Consider the following 23718-nt stretch of genomic DNA (forward strand, 5'->3'; position numbering starts at 1 on the left):
CCTCAAAGCTACCCCTGACACAGGAAAACATGTATCAGCACAAAGCCTATGGTCTACTAAGAAATACTCCAGGTAGTGAGGAGTGAGTTACGTTGGTAGTTACTTGCCAAGCCAAGTGGAGTGAGCTCACTTAACTCATACCTTCAATAACTCAGAGAGAGAAAACCCTTCCTTGTCATGTACATGTGGAAGATATCTGGATATTGAGATGCTAAAGGTCTGGTTGCATCTGGAACACCAGCCTGGACACACTGCTGTGCTGATTACCCAGGACAGAATCAAGATGAACAGAAAAGTATTTAAAATTCTATTTTGGCTGAAGGGCAAAAAATAAACAAACACACAGCCTGTTACATGCCACTTGGACTGCTCTAAAGAAAAGTTAATTCAAGAACAGGACTGAACCTTCAACGCAGTCCATCTTATGAACTGAAGAATGGGAGCTGTCACAAACTAGGAAGAAACTGCTCAATGTTGTCTTATTACCATATACCCATCCTCTTGCTACTTTTTTGAGAATTCTCCATCAGTCAAAAAAAAAAAAAAAATCAACACTTGTTCCTAAACATGCATTAGGACCACTTGTGGCACAATGCTTTTAAGCACTCTTTGCTACTGTAGGTAATGAAGTGCACATTACAAATGAATCACAAGAAACTACATTGAAAAGATAAAGGAAAAGAGGGCAGACTTCATATACTGAAGTATTTAAACATCTTGTCTTATCCTTGACATCAGTGCCTGGGTTGAGAAGAGAGTAATGACAGAATTAATTATTGGTTCATTTTCAGTTCTCAGTTACCAGGCAGCAAGAATAGGACAAAGTGGAAAAAAACCTGAAGAAATTAATACAACTTTATACCACTTGAACATAAATGGATATCTGATCTCATAAGCTCTAATACTAGAAAACCACAGCTACTGGAATGCTTATGGTTAAGCGTAATGCAAAATAAGCGACCACAAATGTTAAAAGGAAAGTAAATAAACCAGAGAAAGAACATGAACTTGCACTTTTATTCACAACAAAATTCAGTGTAGCCATCTCCACACTTAAATTCACCCTGAAAGTTCACTTCTGTAAATGCTGTTTTCTCCTGGAGCTTTTGCAATATTCTGCATCTATTTCAGACTAAGTAAAACACGTAGTTATGCTAGGCATCTTTCTCCTACCCCTTCCCTTTGGTTATCTTTTCTCAGATTATTGCAGTTTGGATTGTAAGGAGAGAGACAGAACTTTTAAATCTGTTTCAAAGTATTATGTTAAATGCATTTTAACTCCTATAAAATGAATGTATAAGCATTCTGCAACTTGAGTTTTGAAAGTATCAAGTCATTATTAAGCTTTAACTGATGAAAATAATAGTATTAATAAGATGTATTTTGAATTTAGTCTCCTTTAAACCAAGAAACTTCAAATCACCACTATCTAAAGTATGGCATCTGGACTGTCCACAATTAATTGCTGTCTACCTAATCTCAGAGTCAGAACTTAGTCCTACATATTTCTTAGAGATTTATTCTCTTACTACTACATACTACCAGCGATAACTTATCAGGCTAGTGGAAAACACTCCAAACTACTTAGTGAAACTACATGACAGGGAAAAAAAAAATCCCTGGAATTAAATTAAAAGTTGTTTCAGATTTTTTTGAATTGCATTAGCAAGCATTGCCTTGGAAGTGAAATCTCGGGCATGACAGAATGACAAGCTCTGTTCCAGGCAATCTCAGAATTTTATATTCAGACTAGATAAGAGAAAAAAAACCATCACAAAGGTGAGACCAGCAGTAACCAGGGGCAAGGTTAGCTACCACTTTTCTAACAACATCATCTTGATCCTGACAGAGGGAACTGTGACACCAACAAACGGCTGGAACTTAAGCTACATGACAGAGTGGGTGAACATCCCAGCAGCACACTCGGATTGACCCGATGGATTTTGTCACTGCCTCGGAGTAATGACATTCCCCTTGGCAGGCAGTCTTGCTCAAGACTGAGGAGCAGGTATGGGACACAGAAAGTGCTGTGTTTTGGAAATTGGTCTATCAAGCTCTCGGTGTGCAGCCAAAGCTCAAGATGGAACACAGCACAAAGCCAGCGCAAGTGACTGACACCAACACGCGACAGCGACAGGCACGACAAAACCCCAGAGAGAACGAGAGAAGGATCTGAGAGCTGCTCCTCAGGACCCGAGCGAAAGGAGCTGCTGATGTAGCCTGCTTCACAGGGAGAAGTATCCATGTCACTGAAACTGTCAGCACTAATTAGAACCCTGCAGGCATCCTCAGGGATTTCACAGACACCGAGGAATAAACTGCCTCTCACTCCTATGGGCTGCCCCTCAGAAAACAGACGCGATAAGGGAAAGGAATCGCGTGGGAAGCTTTTCATCTCTCCCGCCTGCGCTGCTCTGTGGCTAAGGGAAATCACTCTGAGCAGCTGCACTGCTGAGAAGTTAATCGTTTTCACAACCACTAGAAGTCACATAATGCCAAACCCTTCCTAAACCTATTCAAGATGAAATCAGGCCAACCAATTTCGTTCTTCTGACAAGATTTTCTCCAGAATACTCATTCTGGGCAAACTTTGGAACATTGTTACAATCAGAAGTAACATGAAATTAAAAAAGAAACATGGTGAATATGCAGAGATAACCACCATTCATAAATTAAAATATGCTTAAACTAATCCGTATTTTCATAGGTAAAAAAATACTAGCCACGATGACAATTAAAAAGGAAAAGATAATTTTTAAAAGCAGTATGTGTAATCAGTAAATGAAGTTAGCTATTCCATTTAACTTGAGTAAGAGCTTGTGAAAAATGACAATTTATGTCACAGATATGCCATTTTAATGGCGCACATTGAACTCGTGAGGTGCTTTTATAAAATAACAGCTACCTAAACATAAAGGCTCCAGTCCTGCAAAACCCACAGCATGCTTGTGGGTTAAACGCGCTCAACTTTAATAGTGACTCAAAACTCAATGGCTTCAGCTGCATGCCTCAAGTTAGGCACTTACAGGAGGAGAGCTATGGGAACATTTTAATAACAAACACCTGTGTGTAAGAAGCGTGCTGTATCTAACATACTGTGCCTCAACCACTCACTAACAACTAAGAATTCTAACCGATGAGACACTTAAATTCTACTGACACCTTACTGCTCCAAGCATTTTCACACAGTTGTACAGTACACTTTCCATAAGCTACGTAATACTTCTTATCGCCTCCAGTGTTTTAATATTAATGATTTCCAGATTTAGAAGACCCAAACTACATTCCACAACATAACTGCGTATGACACCTGTTGCTAAACCACAGTTAGATGCTTGTTGTCACTTGGGGACAAACTGTTCTCCGACTCCCTGATGGGACAAGACCACTACTTCGTCTCAGACTTTATCTAACACCCACCTCTGCGCTCCTGGACGCGGACGACGAGCTCCCAGGCGGCCACCGCCTCCCTGTCCAGGGCCGCGCGCAGCGTCACCTCGCCGCTCTCTCGCTCCACGCGCACCGGCGACTCCTCGACGGGCGGCGACAGCAGCTCGAACCACGCGGAGGCGAAGCGCGCGGGGGCCAGGGTGGCCAGCCGGGTGCCCGGGCGGGCGTCCTCGGGCAGGGCCAGCGCCAGGGGCGCGGCGGGCGGCAGCGCGGCCCGGCGGCGGCGGGGCGGCGGCGGCGGGAGGCGCTTGGGCTGCGGCAGCACCTCCAGCTCCAGGGGCTCGCTGAGCAGCGCGGGCCGGCCGCGGTCCCGCGCGTAGAGGCGCAGCGGGATGGGAGCGCGCAGGTGGAGCAGGGAGCTCACCAGCACCACGCGCCCGCTGCGCGGCACCACGAAGAAGTGCGCGCTGCGCGGGAGGGCGAAGTAGCGCAACTCCGCGTTGGCGCCCGCGTCCGCGTCCTCGGCCCGCGCCTGCCACACCTGGGACTTCAGCGCCAGCGTCTCCTCCACGCGGAGCTGCGCGGAGCAGGGGCCCACGAAGCGCGGCGCGTTGTCGTTGTCGTCCAGGACGCGCACGGTGAGCGCGGCCAGCTCCACGGGCGCGGCGCCCTGGGGCGCGCAGCGCTTGCAGCACAGCCCCAGGCGGAGCGAGTACAGCGCCCGCGCCTCGCGGTCCAGCGGGCGGCGGGTGCGCAGCCACACGCGGGCCGTGCGCGCGTCCAGCGACACCTGGAAGTGCGAGTGTCCCTCGCCCAGCAGCTGCAGGTGCCAGCGGCGCCCCTGCACCTTGGCGCACCAGGGCTCGGGCCCCAGCCGCGTCAGGGGGATGCTGAGCCCGCGCACCCGCGTGCCCGCCGGGCGGTTCTCCGCGACGTGCCCGTCGAAGGAGGGTGTCCTGCGCGGGGCGGCGCGGGCGGCGGCCAGAGCCCAGCACAGCAGCAGGCAGCCGGCGGCGCGCCGGGCTCCGCGCCACGCTCCGCGGGGGCCCATGCCGGCTGCGAGCGGCAGCGGTATCCGGCGGGTGCGCAGCGCTGCCCAACGCGGCCCGGCCCGGCCCTGCCCGCCGCTCTCCGCAGTGGGCGGGCGGGGAGGGGCCGGGGCACGCGGGGCCGCTCCCGCCCCCTCCCGTCTTCCCCCGGCCCGAGTTCACGCGGAGTGAGCCGTCCCGTGCGCCTGCTTTAGGATGTCCCCGCTGGGCGACCTGCCCAAATTATCTCGCTGATGTAACAATCTACCACTCTTTTTGCCTCCTCCAGCGCGCCACCTTCCCCAGCAGACAAGTTCTTCGTCCGCTCGCCGCGGGCATCAGTGCACAGGTGATGTCCTGCCGTCTGTCACATGTCAAACAGGCTCTCCCAGCACTCCGGTGTCCCCTGAAAACATTTTATTGTTGATTTGTAGACAGCTACCTATTCTAAAATGCCAGTTTTGCGCTCAGCTTGTACTTGAATGCTGTCACTGACCTAAAGTCTCATCTTTGATCACAATTAATCGGTTCCCTAATACCTCCCGATTTGTGAAGGTAAAAAAATTCTTGTTGAAATGTAGCTTAACTAAAGAATGTTTCTGGTGAAAACCAGAAAGAAATATAATCCAACATTTACTTGCCTGTTTGGATTTTTGGAGTAAAAACCCAGTAAAACTAAATTTCACCATGACTACAAAAATCAGGGATATTGTAGCATAAGTTACTAGATTATGGAATTCCTCTTCAAAACAGATCAGTGCTTTCAAGAATAAAGTCAAACAATACGAAATGGGAATTGGCTATGTTTATGTAGTACATTAATCATTTAAGATTAGGAATCATTCTGAGATTAAAGAAAAGCAAAATAATAAAATATACTCCATATTAGTGACATTACTCAAATTTCATGAGACTGAATAATGTTTACATTTCTTATAAAACTGTGTGTTTCCCTTATATGTCCCACCCAAGACTGTGAAAAAGTTCATAAACATTAAATTGTACCTTCCTGTAAGCCTTTTAGAGAAACTGGTTGCTTTCTGGGGGAATTAGCAGTCCAGGATCAAGTAGGAAGCCTATGGAAGGCTGAGTAGAAAGACTCAGAATGAAAAATCCAAGTGCTCTACTATTACTAACACGGAGTGACCTTCTCTATTTCATCCTGCAAGCAATTAAGGAGATACAAATCATCAGCTTCACAAATTAATATATTCTCTCCATTTATCCCTCCCATTGAAATGTCTGTACAAAAGCATGCTCCTATACGGGATGTTATCTTCAGTGCTTTTGTGGGGGTTCTTTTTTGGTCTTAAAATAGAAAATTTGTGAGTTCTGTGGATGTGTACAGAGCAAATGGCAATGAAGAATGGAATGGGATGGGAAGAACCCATGATTTTGTCACAAATATTTACATAGCTTCAAGATAAAAGGATTTTTTTCCAAGAGTTTCCTAACTAGTAGGATACTACAAGGAATCTACAATTAGTATTTGATCAGATTTTGATCAAACCATTTTGTGAGATCATTTTAGTGAGTTCTGTTTTCTACATCAAATAGGATTTCCCTCTAAAAACATACCAGGAACAGTATTATATTTCTCAAGGTCTTTCACTTCTGCATCAGAAGTTCAACAGATAAGTAATTTAAACACACATATGGTTCTAACAGACTAAAGATGAACCTCATTCATGATTTCAAATGCAGAATTCAACCTACATTATTCTAATCAGCACGTAGAGAGGAAACTGGGAGACGGCACAAGGTTTTTTTAGAAAAAAATAGAGACTTTATACCATTTTTTGTTAAAAAAATAAAAGCATGTTGATTTTTATAGTTCACTGCCCTATAGTAATTGTAGACAAATACTTGAGACTCTCTAATCCTATTATCCACTCTGCAAATAAGTGGGAATCTAAATTAGTGCCCTGGATATTTGTATAGTCAGAATCCTTCTGACTTCAGCCCATCTCCAGAAATCCTGACCATGGTGGCTTTACAGTACAAGATCCCCAGGTCTTCTACTTCACAAGTTTGCTGAGATCTAGAATCTAATAAACTTCACATATCATTTGCTTCCTTTTCCTGACTGTTGAACAGCACTCTCTGAAGTTCCATCAGGGTTCTCTGAATGTTCCAGACCATTCTCCCATTTACAAAAACTCCCTTTATTTCTGTTCCCTCTAACTTTGAATTTGTCAAGATGCACCAATTCTTCCATTAAAGCAAGAAATTTTTTGTTGGTCCTGCCTTGAATTACTTGTGTGCATCTTTTATTACAGTACCTTGAAGTTTCCCTCTTTTCTCTCTGTAAAATCCAGGACTTACAACCCTCAGAATACACCTACGTACCTGAGAATAAATCTCCTGCCCAGGCTCACAGGCTGCACAGATCCTTGCAAGCTTGGAGCGCAGGTGAGCATCGTTTCCAGAGATCTCACATGACAACAGATATCTCCTGGTCACACACAGCATCAAGTACAACCAACCTGCTGTTGGTTCACCTGTGTGACCAGGTGATGGCAAGGCCAAGACAAAATCATAATCTCTGCCAGGGTTATGAATTCATGTTTGGTAATTACTGAATTGTAAGTCTGTAACTTACTGATTTATATACAACCATGATTACTTACAGAAACATCATGACAAGCATTTGATGCAGAATTTGCAGATTACAAATTAGAGTTCCTCTGAAATACGAGCAGGAAACATTCTGAGGAGAATCTTGCCTTAACTTTATGGGACTGCAGTGTCAGTACTGAGGCAGAAGAGAAGAACAAGGCATTCTTCCTGGTTTACATATACCTTGTAGATGAAGAGCAGGATGGCTTAGGGAAAAGTGGGACAGTCAACTTTGCTTTTGATCAAAAGGCAAATATGCCTGAAGCAGTGAGTGCTCTTGACTGCCACATACTCAATAGCTGGGTTTCCAGGAGAAGAAAGGGGCTGGAAATCCCCTAGGATCTTTTACTATAAATAACTTTAAATATATAACCATAACAGAATTAATTGACCCCTCTGGAGCAAGACATTGTATATGTCACCAGGTGCACCCAAGAGACATTCCTCTCAAGCACAAGTCTAAACCTTCAGGAAGGGCTCTGCTCTGCTGCATATCCAGACAAAGGAAGCTCCTCCTACACTGTTTACTCCTCACTCAGGATTCTACAAGTGTCTTGGCAAGCAGCTCTGCAGCATCCAGCCCAAAGTGACACAACAGCCCCCATGTGATTTTAGATGGTTTGTACATTGTCACTTTTTATAACAACACTTGTAGCTCCATTTTCTCAAATGCAAGTACAAGTGATAATCCTTTCCTGTACAATTTTGCAAATTAAACCTAAATTATTCAGAAGTACAGCTGCTGTTTTCTAATCCTTGCTAGTTCTTTATGCAGCTTTCTCTCTATAAGTCACAATTTTTTCTTGGAATCTAGTGCTGAAATGAGTGCAAGAAACACCTTCTGTCATGCTAAATGCAGAATTCTTCCTCCAAAAGAGAAAAGCTAGTGACATTTTCAGTATCTTTCAGTATTTTATAACAATTACTTTCCAGTTTACTTCAACCAGCTGGAAGACCCTTTCTGCTGTTAAGCATAGTGTGCTATATACAAGTCCAAGAAGGTTAGAACAAATGATTTTATTACAATAATGTACCTAAATGGACATACCTATGCAGTCAGAAACACCTCTTACATGACTTATAATCAAATTAAATCAGCTATACAGCCATATCAAAAAGTGACACCCGAGGTGTGTTGAAATCAGACAACACAGTCACGATCAGTTGTCACTGAATCACACTCTAAGGGTATACTCTGTTTTCCTTGGCTGGTGCCTTATTGCTTACCAATAGAAATGCATTAATGATAATGTCAGTAAACAGTTTGAAAACCTTTACAGAAAAGCTGTTCTTAAACTCCTGAGTTTTCACGTGATAAAGTTTTTTTGACATAGGACTGACACAGAAAAGGTAATTTAACTTATTTTTAAAAAAATAATGATTTTTGCATGACTTTATCCTACTCTCTAAATACTCATTTTTCTCAAAACTATGTTCCACCCCCATAACTGCCTTAATAAAATGTCTATGTGAGAAGCAGACTGCTGTTTTCACATTCAATACATAAAACACAACAAATACATATGCCCAACACTAATTCTTAGTAAACATTGTTCCATTTTTTTCAATTATTTGTACATATGCAGTAAAAATAAAGAATCCATTAATTCTTCCTTATCTTTCCTATTTACAAGTGTAATTCTCTATAACTTCAATATCTTTTGTTTTGGTCATCCCATTTCTCTGTGTGAAACCCAAACTATTTTTACCTCAGCAGAACTAATCAGAAGAACAATTTACATTGTCAGAATGTGCAGATTTGGCAAAGAAAACGTATCTGATTCCATTCTGCCTAGCTTCCAGCAGAAGCCACGCAGGCTTCTGGTGAGCTGCTCAGCATCTGGCCAAAAGGACTGCTGAGAAACCTGGTCTTCCAGCTTCCCCAGTTCTGGGAAACACATCATTGGACTGCAGCCTTATGGCTTGGGATGTGAAGGCTTCCAGGGTCTGGAGCAGACAACTGCTACAAAATCAGGGAGCCCACATCTGCCAAGGTCAGAAGCTCTGAAAGCCACAGATGGACTGACCTAGATCCAGTGTCCAATGTAACATTCCTCCACAGAGACTTTCTGGGTTTGAGAGGGGTTTGGTCCTAGGTAGAAGGAAGCAAACTTTGAAGTATCACACATGAGCACATTTAAGAGACAGGTAGTGACAAGACGCTTCTATAGACAATCCTTTGAAAAGAACGTTTGTTTAAATAACTACAAGCAGTGTGACAGTGCTGTGCACTGGTGTCGGGTTCATTTGAGGTGTCTTACACTGTACATCACAATTAGCAAGGGTGTCAGTCAGAACAGTTATTATAAGAAATATTCCGGTTTAGTCAGTAATAAGGAATCATATACTGCCAACAAGGGCAGAAAACACCTTTAAAGTAATTATCTTCATCTTTGAAAATTAAAGAAGCTCAACAGTGATATAAACCTAAACTAATATTCTGATTTGTCTAACTTACACTTTGTGCTCTTACATGTTAAAAATACTCAAGCATATTAATGCTGGAGATCTGGAAACCAAAACTTATGGCTGCTGTACATGGGATACAGAGAAAATATTATTGTCTCTACAGCCCAAGGAATCAGTGAGGAATGATGCCTCTGTGAAGGTTGAATCTTTCACGTGATATGAACGTGTGGACAAGCTGAAGGCAGTCAGTGTACCTCTTGTTTAATTCTGTTGGAAATAACTGCAGATAAAGGACTGTTCAGGCAGCAGATTCCCTGCTTTCCTCATAATAAAGTTACAATATTCACTTTTGTCCTGCTCCACTGCCCTGTCCTAGAACAGCTCATGGGGGTGTGGAACAGCCAAAGCTCTGCAGGGTCACCTCAGGCCTTCTCACCATGCCTTGACCTAAGCAAAGGCAAAAGACTAAAGTAAAACATGAACAAGAGCTACTTTTCAGCCCAGCCTCACCTTCCTCTCCCAGCTCTAGTCTTTTGATCACCTCCCTCTCTAGCTTTCTGTGAAATCTGCCCTCCATTTATTCCTGTCTTTCTTTCCATTTCAGTGAAACAGCACCCTAAAGGGGAGACAGACAGTGAGGTAAAGTGGGTAACTTCAATATTTTTAATGTGCATCTTTTATTCCATGGGCTCTTAAATAAATACTTAGAACCAATGGTGTTCCATACCATCTAAAGCAGACATTTTTCCACAGGCTACAGCAAAATTTAATAGTTGGAATGCAATACTTAACAATAATAATAATAATAATTTAAAAAATCTAGTGCTTCTCATACTTGTGTCATTTCCAAAAATAAGTAAAAAACCAGCACTAGTTCATGTCTGTTACTAAAGCAAGGACATACTCACTACCAGGAGAGAACTGCTGGCTTAATGCATCTCTTTTCTGCACAGTAGTATCTTTAAATAGAGCCCTGCTTCAAATTTACGAAGTTCAAAGAATATGGAAGGGCTTATTTCAGGGGTTTTTTTTTATTATTTTTTAAAAAGCAAAAAGTAATTCCAGTGGGTAACAAGGGTAAACTTCCACATCCAGATGTAGCAACAGTTATAAAACTCCTAAATGAACACTTCAATAAATGTGAGAATATCTGATTTTACTAAATAAAACAACACTACTGTCAACTGCAACAGCTTTCCTTTTAACTTAGAGAGATATTTCTAAATTTTCTGCTCTCTATAATTCATAGTTCAGATTTTTTTTGGGAGCTGGGGAGCATGTATTTCAGAACAAGCAATGTTCAGCTGCAAGGAGAGCTAAGGAAGAAGGACAAACCTGATCTTCTCTGACAGGCAGTACTTAAACCGCTCAGCTGAATGCAATGGTCCTAAACTATCAATACAGTTGTCCCGTTCAAGTTGATTCCTACTTTGAACCTGAAATATGGGCAAAAAGTCTTTAAGGGACAGTAAAACAATACAGTCAACATTCCTCATTAACCAAACCAACAAATAAGTGACTAAGTGCTTAATCTTGTAGAAATTTAACAGTACAGTAAATATTATCAGAGGAAAATATCACAATTCCAAAAGAAAAACAGGAAGCTGGTTTAAGCCACAGTCCACCCTCACTTCATATATGTGCTGATAATGCAGAGTTCCTGTTTTATTGGCTTTGCTGTGCTCCAGCTCATTGCACACAGCTGCTTCCCATGGGCACAAGTACAATACACAGAAGGAGAAAGAACAACCTGAAGTATAAGATTTTAGCTGAAAAACTCAAAGGCTTTCATGTTCTACTTGATAAAGCAAAAGAAAAAACATTTAACACAGATGTTTTTAAAAAATTAAGGCATAAAAACATACATATAGCAATAAAAATCCCATTAATGGCTTCAGCCAGGTTAAAGTAACTATTGACACCATTTATAGTGATTAAAACCTTGGGGGAAAAAATCAGAAGCTTTCCTTGAGCCCTCTACTGTTTGAAATTGAGTCTCAAAGGGCTAGTGAAAGATCCTGCTTGTTGAAAGTGATCTCCTGGAGATTTTTACATATCTCAAGTAATCCTGATAACTCTGCTGAATTCCTAATGTACACATAGTGCATTATTATTCGCAAACCAACTCATACTGAGCATCTTTGAAAGCTGATATTCCTAAAGAATTCAGAGTACAAGTGTAAAAAATAGAAAAATCAGTCTTTTTAAAATATCTCTTTTCTGTTTACCATCCTTCATCAATATAAATGGCACACAGAATTCTGTGGATATGTCAAATGTGTCTAGAACTTTCTGGAATCCACTATTTCTGCATCACAACTCAAGGTTCTGAACACTATAAACAACTCAACTGATTCTGAAAAACCTTGGTCTATCCTTTCATACTTTCACATTAGGAGCTGCCCCGTTTTCAGAGGAAATTATCTGTACCCCTGAACAGCTGAAAAAGAAACCAGACAGCTGACGAGCCACAAATGATATACAACCTAAAGCATTGTTGTCTCCAGATTTCTTTGATGAACCAAACTCTCCCTTTTTGCTTCCTGAGCCTCATATTGTAATTGACAATAACTACAACGACACCTTCTCGAAACACAAAAACTCATCAACTGCCAGCTCCCTGCTAATAAACTCATCCAAAACAACTTATTAAGACATAACCTTAAAGTGTGTGAGCAAACAACATGCAGTGAAACCCGCAACACAAATATCTATAAAGCGAGATGAAGTATTAGGATTACTGCAGCTTTCTCTGAGCGAAGCCAAGCATATGGTGGTATAATGGAGCATGAATTTACAGCAGCAGAGATGTACGATAGAGATTAAACCTTCATCTGGGAGAACATACTGCACGGCAAAAAAAAAAACCAAAAAAAACAAACCACCAACAAACCAACAAATTTTTTGTTTTGTTTTCTGGTTTAATGATGAGCACCGAATACTCTTGTGTAGAACGAGGGCTCCCTCTGCTGCCCCTGGGGAAGGACAAACCAAATCCTGCCTGCAGAGCCGCTAAAAAAGTGCTCCCGAAATAGCCTTGATTTTCAACTGGTGTGAACATGCTTCTCAGAACACGAGGTTGGATGCAAGGTTTTCAGGCAGGACCGATAGGCTCCTATGATCCATCTGGAGGGTGCGACATGGAAAGATCTAAAGAAAATTAACTCCACTCCACTATTTTTGTCTGCATTCACTGCAAGAGTTGTTAAAGGAACTAGCACTTGACACATTTTGTTAGTTTTTAAAACTAGACCAGAAATATTTGATAATATATCTTTGTAAGCCCTGCTTTAAGGGAGTTGTAGCTTATTCATCCTGATAGAACACCTTTTGGTGTTGTTTCTTCGGTAAAATTAAATCTTAAAGTACGACTGGAAAACCTCCAGACTTTAATAAGAAAGTGTAACCGACCAACACTGAAGGCTGAAATTTGAGATGTCGAAGTTACTTTTTTAACGTGTTTGAAGCTATTAAATGAGTGTGCCAGTAATACTCGCATTGCTATTATGACGCTATTAGAGTGACTTTGTATCCAGTCTGATGAAGGCCAGTACCTTTGTCAGGTTTTGGGGGAAGTTTGGGGTTTTTTTTCTATTCGATTCCAGAGACAGGGCCATGGGTGAGGGGCAGGATGTCTTTTAGTCCCAATTCCCGACTGTGGAAGAACTGGGGAGTAGGCGGGCTCAGCACAGGGAGGCACTTTTGGGGAGCCCCAGCCGAGCAGAGCTTGGGGCAGCACCACTCCCTGCTGCACCCCTGGGAGATCGACCAAATCATGTCCCCACGGCTGCTTTTTAGAGGAAATCGGAGGGCCCAGGCCACCAGTCCATGGTGATATTTGTACCAGTCACTGGCACAAAGGGACACGGCAAAGCCTCGGGGTTCCATCAGCTCAGCGGGATCGCGCCCGTCCCGCCGTACCCTCACACACACAGCGCTCCTGGGCTGACCCCGTCCCACTCCGGCTCCTCACGCCAGCAGCTCCCAAAAGACGGGCAGCTCAGGAAAGACAAGGAGCTGCTGGAGAGGGTCCAGCAGAGATCACAAAGATGACGAGGGGTCTGGAGCATCTCTCTGATGGGGAGGGACTGTGAGACCGAGGCCTGGAGAAGAGTGAGAGGGGATCTCATCAATCCCTACCAGTACCTTCACGAGGATGGCGCAAGGCTTTGTTCAGTGGGGCCCAGCGGCAGGGCGACAAGCAACAGCGGTAAACCAAAACACAAATTCAACCTCAATATGAGGAAGAACTTCTTTACACTGAGGGTGGCAGAGCTGCCCAGGGAGGAAGTTTCCCTGTGGAGTCTCCCTCTCTGGAGACATCCCAAACCCACCCAGACGTGCCCCTGTGTCCCCTGCTCCTGTGAGGGGGTTCGGGGATCGGCGGTAGATTGGCCTCGCCTGGCGCGGGCGCGGCGGGACGGGGCAGCGCTCGGCGGTGGATTGGCAGCGCCTGGCGCGGGAGGCCTCAGCCATGGCGGACGAGGAGCTGGAGGCGCTGCGGCAGCGGCGGCTGGGCGAGATCAGGGCCGAGCACGGGGTGAGGGGAACGGGGGGATCAGGGCCGGGCACGGGGTGAGGGGAGCGGGGGGATCAGGGCCGGGCACGGGGTGAGGGGAACGGGGGGATCAGGGCCGGGCACGGGGTGAGGGGAACGGGGGGATCAGGGCCGGGCACGGGGTGAGGGGAGCGGGGGGATCAGGGCCGGGCACGGGGTGAGGGGAGCGGGGGGATCAGGGCCGGGCACGGGGTGAGGCAGCGCCCGACCCTCCGCCCGACTCGCTCTCGGCGCCCCTCGGGAACTGGAGGGGAAGAGGAGAGGCCTCTGCGTGACCGAGCCCGGGGGGAAGCGGGCAGAGGTCCGGCCGTGCCCGGAGCTTTGGCTGGAAACGGCACTGAGCGCAGCCCCGTCCCTTGCCGCCACCTGCCTCCGCTCCTCCTGCTGCTGCCCTGGGAGGCTCGGCACACGAGCGTTCCCTCGCTGACCCCTCACTATTCCATCGATTACCTTCCTAGCTTTTCCAGCCATCTCAGTTTTTAGAGCTGAATCACAAAATCGCAGAGTTGTTAGGGCTGGAAGGAACCTCTGGAAATCATCCAGTCCAACCCCTCACCAGGGCAGGGTCACCTGAAGCAGGTGACGCAGGAACGAGTCTAGGTGGGTTTGGAATGTCTCTAGAGATGGGGACTCCACGCTCTCCCTGGGCAGCTGCTCCAGTGCTCTGCCACTCTCCATGGAAAGTTCTTCCTCATGTTGAGGTGAAACTTGTGCTTTAATGGTCATTGCTCCTTGTCCTGTTGCTGGGCACCACTGAAAAGAGATGGACACCATCCTCTGACACCCCTTGGAGATGTTTATATGGATTTATATGAAGTGTCAGTTTCATGTTCTTGTGAAGGATCTTCTCTACCTCCGACCAGCCCCATTTCCTGTATGGTTTTTCTGTCTTGCTTTCACACTTTTAAATGTTACCTGTAAAATCTGAGGTGTTGATTCCATATAAAGTTCAGGTTTTTTCCTTTTTTTGTTACTTGCTTCTGAATAGCCATCACTAATAGTGATTTGGAAGTTTGCCCCCTTTTATTTTTCATATGTACTAGTGTTTAATGCAGGAACCAACTCTTGTAGAACCCCTCTCATTAACTTTTCATTGGCTTCAGGAGTTAGACTTGATGATCCTCGTGGGTTCCTTCCAACTCAGAATATTCCATGATTCTATGATTCTGTGATTTCAGCTGCCATGCTGACAATGTGTTAAGTTTCATTTTACTTATCCTTAACTTACTCTAATGGGTTTATAACGCTTTTGTCAGTTTTCTGGGCTTTGGGGAAGTTCATTATCTCAGACCTAAGGGGAAGGCCTCTTCCTGTCCAAAGCCACAGGAGTCTGTGGATAGACCCAGGAGCAGCACTCACCCCACTGTTGGCATTACTGTGTTGTGTGGAAAGCAGAGTGAGGCATATTTATTTGCTAGGGCAGCAGATTCCCATTTCCAGGATCTCATCCGTGGTCAGGCGGGTTTAGCAGGCAGGTTTAGCTTCCATCGACGCTGCTGGAATATTTTAACTTACTGTCCTGTGTGGAATGATTCTGGATTGTGATATTTACTCTGATCTCCTCCTTCAGGATCCTTCTGCTGATCCGTCGCAACAGGAAGCAAAACAGAGGTATAAATGAGACTATTGAATTTTGGTCTTGCATCCAATGATTTTTAATCATTTACTCTTTGGGTTTTTTTAGTATTTAATTTCTTTGGAATGATGCCCCACTTTTTTTTTTTTGTTGCTGGGAAAACCACCAACAAAGGAATTGAAATATCAAAGATTTCACAGAATCACAGAATTTGCTACTGGTGTGGCTCCCATGCTATGACTATACTGCCTGGAGCCTGCTGGGGTGGGAGGGCATGATGAGGAAGCAGCAGCAGCTCATTTTCACTTGGGACTTGCCTGAGTTCAGTAACCTTGTGACCTGTAGTGATACAATAGGGTGGTCTGGGGAAGCATCATCCCTCCCACTGTCACCTGCTTCTGGAAGGCAGAATCCTTGCCTCTTCAGGGTTGGTAGGAGTTTTTGATCCAAGTCTTGAAGGCTGGCAGAACTCCCAAACTGGTGCTTTTTGTTAGTGGTGAGTTTGGGGTTGGGTTGGGCTATTATTGCAGTGGGAAGAGCCTTTCCTAGTTGATTTGATTTTTCTGAGATATCTATTGTGGTTAAAAATCTGAAACAAAATGATTTGTGTTGGAGCTTAGTGTGGAAACACTGCTCAGTATTTGTGCTAAGGGAAAGACTGAAAACAAATGTTTGAAGAGCTGACTTTGCACAATCCAAGTTTGTATTGACTAAAGTTTCATAAACTAAAGCTCCAGTTTTGCAGATACTTATTGTCAAATATTGTAAATATATGGAGACTTGGTGAAAAATTCTAAACACATAATAAATGAGGTTTGGTTTGGTTTTGGAATTGCATGGCCAAGTCCTGGTGCCTGCTCTACCATCCACTGCCTTAGGGTGAATTCCACTTGTATAAATGCAGGATCTAAAGGGTAGAGCTGTTGTCTCTTCAAATATAATCATGAGCAGTGAGAAGGTGTAAGTATCAAACTGCACCTTCATTTCTTGGAAGATGTGGCCATCTGTGTAATTTCAGCCTAAACAGAGCTGCCCAGGACAGGGCATGCTGTAAAAGATACCATGTAAATGTAAGGTTTGCAGTGACTTCAAGAAGCCACTTTGATGAATCAAGTCTTCTGTAGTTTGCTGTTTTGTCCATGTTATTTTAGGTGTTTGAAATCCCACTTTCAATGTGTGGTTCACTTTTCCTTGCAGGGAAGCAGAGATAAGAAATACTATTTTAGCTCAAGTTTTTGATCAAGCAGCTCGTGCAAGATGTGAGTATCCAAGTAACTTTCTAATAAAAAGTACTCATCTAAGGGACTCCTCAAAAGGGTGTGTTGTACAGAGGCCAGATTAGAAAACTACTATTGTTGCTGAGAAAATAAAACTTGCAGCTTTTCAGATGGCGATATCAGAGCTTGAAAGGGAGAGGCTAATGGGTATCTGAATTATGTTAATGTTTTGGGGTTTTTTTAAATTAGTAGAAGGAATTATACTGAGAGTCAAAATGGTTTAATCAGGAGCAAATATTTAAAAGTAAAATAGAACTGTCTTGTACTTGGCATCAGTGAAAATGCCTTTCTCAATTTATTTCACGACCCTGGCACAAAGAAGACGGTTTCATAGGGACATTTCTCACTTTTTAGTTACTAATGAAGGTATTTGAGAATGTTTTAAACCCAAATGAACAGAGCCTGTTTTTGTTGCAGTAAGCAATTTAGCACTTGTGAAACCAGACAAAGCAAAAGCAGTAGAGAATTATCTTATACAGATGGCAAGATTTGGACAGCTAGCTGGAAAGGTGAGTATATTTCCTAATTCTTTCTCACATATATTTGTTTTTAAACCAAATTCACTCTAAAAAAAAGACGTCTGTAATAGATGTAAATTAAATTAACTGTAAATAGCTTCTAAAGACTATGATATAATTCCATCAAAGACCTTTTGTAAGAAGGGAAATTGTGATTCAGTTGTTTGATACTAAGCATCTCTCAGAGTGTGTTTATCCACGTTTTGTTTCGCTTTCCTAGGTATCGGAACAAGGTTTGATAGAAATACTTGAAAAAGTGAGTCAGCAAACAGAAAAGAAAACAACAGTGAAGGTAAGTTTTCTTTCCTAAATGTAATGTTGTTACAAAGTAGAGCAGCAGAATTGCACATACGATGGGACCAGTTCAGGGTGGAACTTGGTATTTGCACTTCTTCCCCTGCCCTGGTGAGTGCTGGGATTCAGTCAGAGCAGGCCTACGGACAGGAACATGTGCAGCAGTTGCCCTGGGGCCAGTGTGGTGTGTGACAGAGCCTGGCCCAGCTCTGTCCTGTCCCACTGGGCCAGGCAGGGCCTGGAGTGGGAGCTGAGGAATGGGGGTAGATGTTCTCCCCAGGCAGTGCCTTCATCACCACTGCATGGAGTGGGAAAGGTTTGTGCCAGCCCGGATTTACCATGACCCTTCAATTTTCACTTTATGTATTTCATTTTAGTTCAACAGAAGGAAAGTACTGGATTCTGATGAAGAGGATGATTATTAATACTACTGTAAGGCTGCCAAACACAAGCCTGGGAAAATGCTGTTAGCAGGCAGAATGCAAGATCTGAAAATGTTTACGCTTCTTGACTTTTTTTTTTATTATTATAAAAGGCCAACAAACTTGTAAAATAAATCTGAGAAGGGGGATTTTATAACTTAAATTTTTGTAGTATAAGAGGCCTGAGCAGTGTGGGGTTCCCCATGGCTTCATTAGCATGAATGTTTTGTTGCCCCTTAGTCACTGTAAGCTCTGCTTTCAGCCACTGCACACACTTAACTTGCTGCTATTGGAGATAAAACATAGGAGGAGCCAAGTGAGAAGCAGGGAACGGCCACTGAGAGTTTAAAGTCTTGCCTCCAGGCTCTGTCACAGAAGTGTTAGAAAGGAGATTCCCTGAGCCCCTGAAGGATGCCTGTCCAGTCATTCACTGGCTCTCAAGTCCTTACTGGAAACTTAAAAATGAAAGTATCAAAATAGTGTTTGGACCAGGGGGTTCCTATCCTGCAGTCTGTGTAAAGAAATGTTACCCTGTGAGTTCCTGAGCTCTCTCAAAGCAAGCAAGTTAACTACTGTGTAATACACAGCACTGTTCAGACACTTGGTATTGTGTATTTTTACAACTACCTCCACTTTTATCAAATGGCTGGAGTGTTTCTTACCTGGAAAAAAAAAGACCATTTTCCTAAACTCTGCAACTCCTGCATGCGTAAAGTAAAACTGAACATTTATTCAAGAATATGGTTATGGAAATCAGTAGGATGCATACTGTAATGTGCTGATAAACACTCTCCCACCACAACCCCCTTATCTGACATAATTTAACAGGATCATGTACGATTCCAACTGCAGTATTTTTGCAACAGAATAAAGTTGTTTCAAGTGAGCACCAGTGGGTGTGTTTTTCATCTTGCCTGAATGGAGTTAAAAATATTAAACAGTTGTTATTTTTGTTTCATTTGGTCTAGACTGGGCATTTTGCTTCTCTGTGTATGTAGTTAGGATGTCTTAACTTTAGTAATACCCTGAGTGTGCCAAATTTCTTCAGACTAATCATCCTTGTTGAGTTTGAAGCCAGTGTGGTGAACTGATTTTTCTCATCCATATAGTTGAGAAATCTGAAGAATAATTTAGTTAAATGCATGCTACAATTAAAACACAAGCAAAATTCTCACTCTGTCGTTTGGAAATCAGATCTGTGGAAGTCTACTTTATCTTAAACTTTAATATCTGGGTTATTCTTGCTACAGGTGAGGACCAGTGAATTACTCTGGATCACCTTTATAGTGCCACAAGAAGGAAAAACCTGTTTTATCTCTTTCCTTTTGTGTCTTTTGACTTGTAATAGCTCAACATCCTTTTTTCTAAAATGTGAATATAGAGCTAGAAAAGGAGGTTATGTGAAAATGCTCAGTTTCACTAACAATTCTATTTTGTACACCTCTGTGGATAAATCTAAAACCACACAACTTAATAAAGTTATCTGTAAATGTAGGAAGAAGGAAAGTCCAAGAGTAAACACAAGGTAAAGTCTTCAAATGCCTACAAAACCAAGCAAGGAAGTCTGTGTAATTGACTCAATGCTTGGACAAAAGCACTCAAAGAAAACAGTATTTTCAAGAGTTCTTTTACTAGTTTTTTTCTTTCCATCATTTGGCACAAATCCAAGGCACATCAGAAAATCAGATGAACTCATAAATTATTAGAAAAATAAACACATTACCCTCAAATCCAAATGTCATTTGACATTTTACCTCTTAGATTAAAAAGCTATCTGAAAAACCCACCACTTTGTCTTCCAGCTTTGTATTCTGCCAGGCAGTTTACTAATACCACAGTTAAAGAATTATCTATACAAATAGTTCATGAAATAAAATGCAAGCTGGATGTGATGAGCCAAGAATAAAAAAATACTGCACTGCAAAACCTGGCTTGTGCTATTTACACCTTCTCCTCCCATAACCAAACAGTAGAAAATGAACTTCAAACCGAAGCAGCCACTTTGTAGCTCCCTGTGAGCTTTCAGTTCTTCAGTGAGCAGCCCAGGGAATGGGGTAGGATTTGGCCTATTCCAGCCAGTGCTCACTGATGTGAGAAGTACCTTTCATAATGGGAATTTCACCCTTTTAAGAGCAGTCCAGAGCAGGCTCCTAAGCAGTTTTGTCTGTGGATGTTGCCCAGGTTCAGAATCATGAGTACTTGTGCATTGTTGCATTACTTGCTTTAGAGAAGGGGAAAAACAATTTTGTGTGCCCTTGGACATGATTGCTTCTGCTTTTTTATTAGGCTGTGAACAGCAAGTCCAAAGTATAGCACTGTCAAAGGCTCTACTTTTTCCCCAGTATCTTGGCTCCCCTGTAAGAACTTGATCTTGCAGCTCCAGTACAGGGGAGCATTGCTAAGAGATTAGCTAGGATTACACCCCTTGACATTAATAATGCAGAGGTTATGGACTATTGTTTGCCCAGCTACTGAAATATACAGAAATATATATTATAATGGTTTGTAACATTACAATAAAAATAGAGATATTTCAGTTACCTCTGGCAATAAATACCTTGTTATCCAATATATCTTTTTATATATATAAATATATTTAATTTTCTGAATGTAGTGATAAAAACTGAAAATGCAAAAATTATTCAAAGACTTTTAAAACAAAGTGGGCAGCTGAAAAATACAATACAGGGTTTCATTTGGTTTACTGTTACATAGAACTTTTTAGTAAGTGCTAAATAGAATAGGAAAGTAATTTTGCTGTCTTCATCTCATTACATCCCTGTTTGTGAGATCAAGAATGATCTGGCTGCGTGGTCACCTCCAACATGAACGGAGGAGTCAGTCTCCAAGGTGCCAGAACATCCCAGCTGTGCTGCAGAGCTGGCCTGTGTCTGCTCTGAACCCAGGTGCATCAATGTCACTGACATCTGACACAGTGAAGGGCTATTGAAATTCACACCATCAACTTCCTCAGCTTTGGGCTTCAAATCCGTGCTCCCCTGTCAGTGATCTGAAACGGAGTCATCACAGTCCTGTGACTGTAGAATACCTGGGTCTGCAGGGCTGGATGAGCCACTGTCCCTGCCCTCCTCTGCTGGCAGTGCCACACTGACCGTGTGTCTGCGCTGCATTAATTTACTCCTGTGAGGAGCTGTCGTCTCCTCATCTTCCACAAACTCACCACTGCACCCCGTGTCAGTCACCTGAGCTGTGCTCTGGTCCAGCATTCCAACAGATTTTAATTTGCTTTTATCAAAGCTTTTAATAGCCATCTGTGAGGAGAGAGAAATGGTAAGTTAAAAGCATTATCTACTTCATTAAAAGGAAAATTAATATGGTGTTTCTTCAACATTATTATCACATTAATTTCATGGTATTCTTTACACTGAGAACACAGCCAAGATTAAAAATAGCATACTTTGTAAGAGAGTAGTTATATTTAGGCTACATATGAGAAAACAAGAGGCCAACCTGCCCCAGGCTACACACACCTCAGTACCAGACCTGAAAACATAACAGACATTCCAAAACTTATTTTCACCTCACTGTGCTATCACCCCAACTCTTATAAATACCTTTTGTAATGCAAGTCTCAATGCACTTGAAATTAACAGCCATTTCTTTTACTATTAAGAAAAGTAGAAGTAGTAACAGACAGGGTCACCCAGGCACTGTTGAAGGCAAAGGCAGTATTCCCTGCCTCCAGAGGTTACCTGTCAGGGAAGAGACACCCACCCTCCTCACCCTGCTTAGTGCCTCCTTTTGGTCACTCCAACGATTCATATCTTCCATTTGCACACCTGCTCCTACTTTTCCTGTACAGAGTGGGTGGCTGTCCTTGATTACTGGCCACTCTGCAAATGTTAAAATGACCAGGAGAAATAAAGAGAGTCCAAGCATGCTAATGACAGATCTTCTAAGACAAGGACTAAACGAGAAAGTAGCTTTTTTACTGAAATAATGGCAACAATCTTGAAAAAGCTGCAGACAGAGATTATGCACATTTAAATTCACTGACAATTCAGAGCTGTACGGACTCATGAATTTGCTCAGCCACAGCTGTATGAACTCACAACCACAGCACACAGTTGGAGTGCTCTGTTATCTGGGTCACATATTAGATTTCTGACACCTGTGTACTGAAGTGACATACTGCTTTCAGTGAGCCACAGTTATAAAATCTAAATCCTGAGTTTAAGTAGTGAAATATCATCATTTAGAAAAAATTAATAAAATCTTACAGCTTTATGGCATCAATTTAGTGTTCTCAAGGCTTCTGGCAAATACTCAGTCTCCTAAGGGCTCTAGGAAGAGTATCCCATTTTCTAGATGGACGTAAGCAGCAGAGTCAGCATTACCAAGGCTGTCAGTCTAATGATGGGCAGCTGCTGGACTAACCTGGTAAAAACTGTTTTGTTTTGGACAGGTCAGTTTTTCTCTTGATTTAGTGTTTTGAAATGACTCAGCAGAAGGTGCAATGAGAGTCAAAGCCACTGTAAAGGAGGCAGAAGGAGCACAAGTTCTGGGGGAAAGCAGCATCCAGCAGTTGGTGTGGGATGTCACTGTACCCCAAGCAGAGGTGAATCTATCACTTATGTTTGTGTCACAGCTGACAATGCAACATGCAGTTTGCTGGCACCCTTGCCAACAGTCTCCTTTTACAAGCAGACTTAAAGCAAACCCTAAGTTCAAACTACTGAAAAAGGTCTCTCTTACCAAAGCAGCCCTGTTTGGCTACAGCCCCAAGAAGCTGCACAGTTTTTCAGTTCTAGGTTTTGCTGGACAGGACACAGAAAACAAGACAGAGATGAAGCCTGCAGTAAAAAGCTTAAGATGTTTAAAAGCAAGAATGAAGTGTTTAAGAGGTGTCATAGAAGCACCACTGAAGTTTGAACAACGATGAAATGAACAACTTGGCAAACAGGTCAGAACTTTTGTGATTCAATGACCACCACTAGTAAGCTTTCCTCTTACATGTACCCAGAGCAACAGCAGAGCAAACAAACATATTTGCTGTAATGTAAGAATAATCCAAGCAAGTATTTCCACTTACCTGGTGCAGTAAGTGATAGTCAAAATTAGGGACACTTTTATCTCTTGTTATTGTTCTCCTTAAGTGTTTTTCTCTGAAGAAGATTTTAAAGAGATCAAAGAAATTAAATGTCTTGACATAAGCCTTTTATAAAAGCCTCTCTCTCAGAAGCTCCACAAGGTGGAACTATCTCACCAGAGACAGGCAGCTCCCTGACCACACCTTCCCAGAATTACAGCTTACTCGTATTCCCTGTATTTCACCATGGAATATCCCTTAAGGTTTAAAAAGACAATAAGCAAAACCCAACCAGTGAGTGAACACCACTGCAGTATTTTTAAGCAGTCTGGCTGTGAAACACTTAAATGATGGTACACCAAGTATTAGTGCAATCCCAGTTTTAGATACATTTTCAAGCGCTCCCTCCCAACTCCAGTGAGCTTGTTGTGCCCAGAACATCTGCCTGGGGATGTGACTGTGCCAGCCCTGCAGGATTAACATCCCCTGTCACACCACCACGTCATGTGTAACCACCACCGACCCACTTTGGGGCTTTATTAGCAGCTGGACTTCTCCTTTGCTTATGGGAAACAAC

The 23718-nt window shown here is 43.0% G+C and overlaps 3 protein-coding genes across 9 annotated transcripts in view; 1 reads left to right on the forward strand and 2 right to left on the reverse strand.

The window, feature by feature from the left end:
• LOC116449969 (neural-cadherin-like) overlaps positions 1 to 4441 on the reverse strand; it is a 61364-nt gene extending 56923 nt beyond the window's left edge. The window contains exon 1 of the mRNA XM_032121969.1: positions 3421 to 4441. Within this exon, the coding sequence (XP_031977860.1) occupies positions 3421 to 4441 (1021 nt within the window). The remainder of the gene's footprint in view (positions 1 to 3420) is intronic.
• Positions 4442 to 13880: 9439 nt separating this feature from the next.
• PDCD5 (programmed cell death 5) lies at positions 13881 to 18978 on the forward strand. The gene is made up of 6 exons (XM_032121661.1): positions 13881 to 13986; positions 15575 to 15615; positions 16778 to 16839; positions 17275 to 17366; positions 17596 to 17667; positions 18047 to 18978. Exons 1-6 carry the CDS (start codon positions 13921 to 13923, stop codon positions 18092 to 18094), a joined length of 381 nt encoding a protein of 126 aa, XP_031977552.1. The 5' UTR covers positions 13881 to 13920; the 3' UTR covers positions 18095 to 18978.
• Positions 18979 to 19701: 723 nt separating this feature from the next.
• Positions 19702 to 23718, reverse strand: part of ANKRD27 (ankyrin repeat domain 27) — a 55075-nt gene continuing 51058 nt past the window's right edge. For 4 of the 7 annotated variants that reach the window (XM_032121653.1, XM_032121656.1, XM_032121655.1 and 1 more), the window contains exons 28-29: positions 23145 to 23217; positions 19702 to 21363 (exon numbers count right to left, since the gene is read on the reverse strand). In XM_032121653.1, the coding sequence (XP_031977544.1) occupies positions 21094 to 21363; positions 23145 to 23217 (343 nt within the window). In that variant the 3' untranslated portion in view covers positions 19702 to 21093. Of the gene's footprint in view, positions 21364 to 21826; positions 23218 to 23718 lie in introns of all 7 variants that reach the window. The other 3 variants (XR_004242557.1, XR_004242555.1, XR_004242556.1) reach the window with 3 other exon arrangements.

This window comes from Corvus moneduloides, chromosome 12 (assembly GCF_009650955.1).
Source record: "Corvus moneduloides isolate bCorMon1 chromosome 12, bCorMon1.pri, whole genome shotgun sequence".
NCBI lineage: Eukaryota > Metazoa > Chordata > Aves > Passeriformes > Corvidae > Corvus > Corvus moneduloides.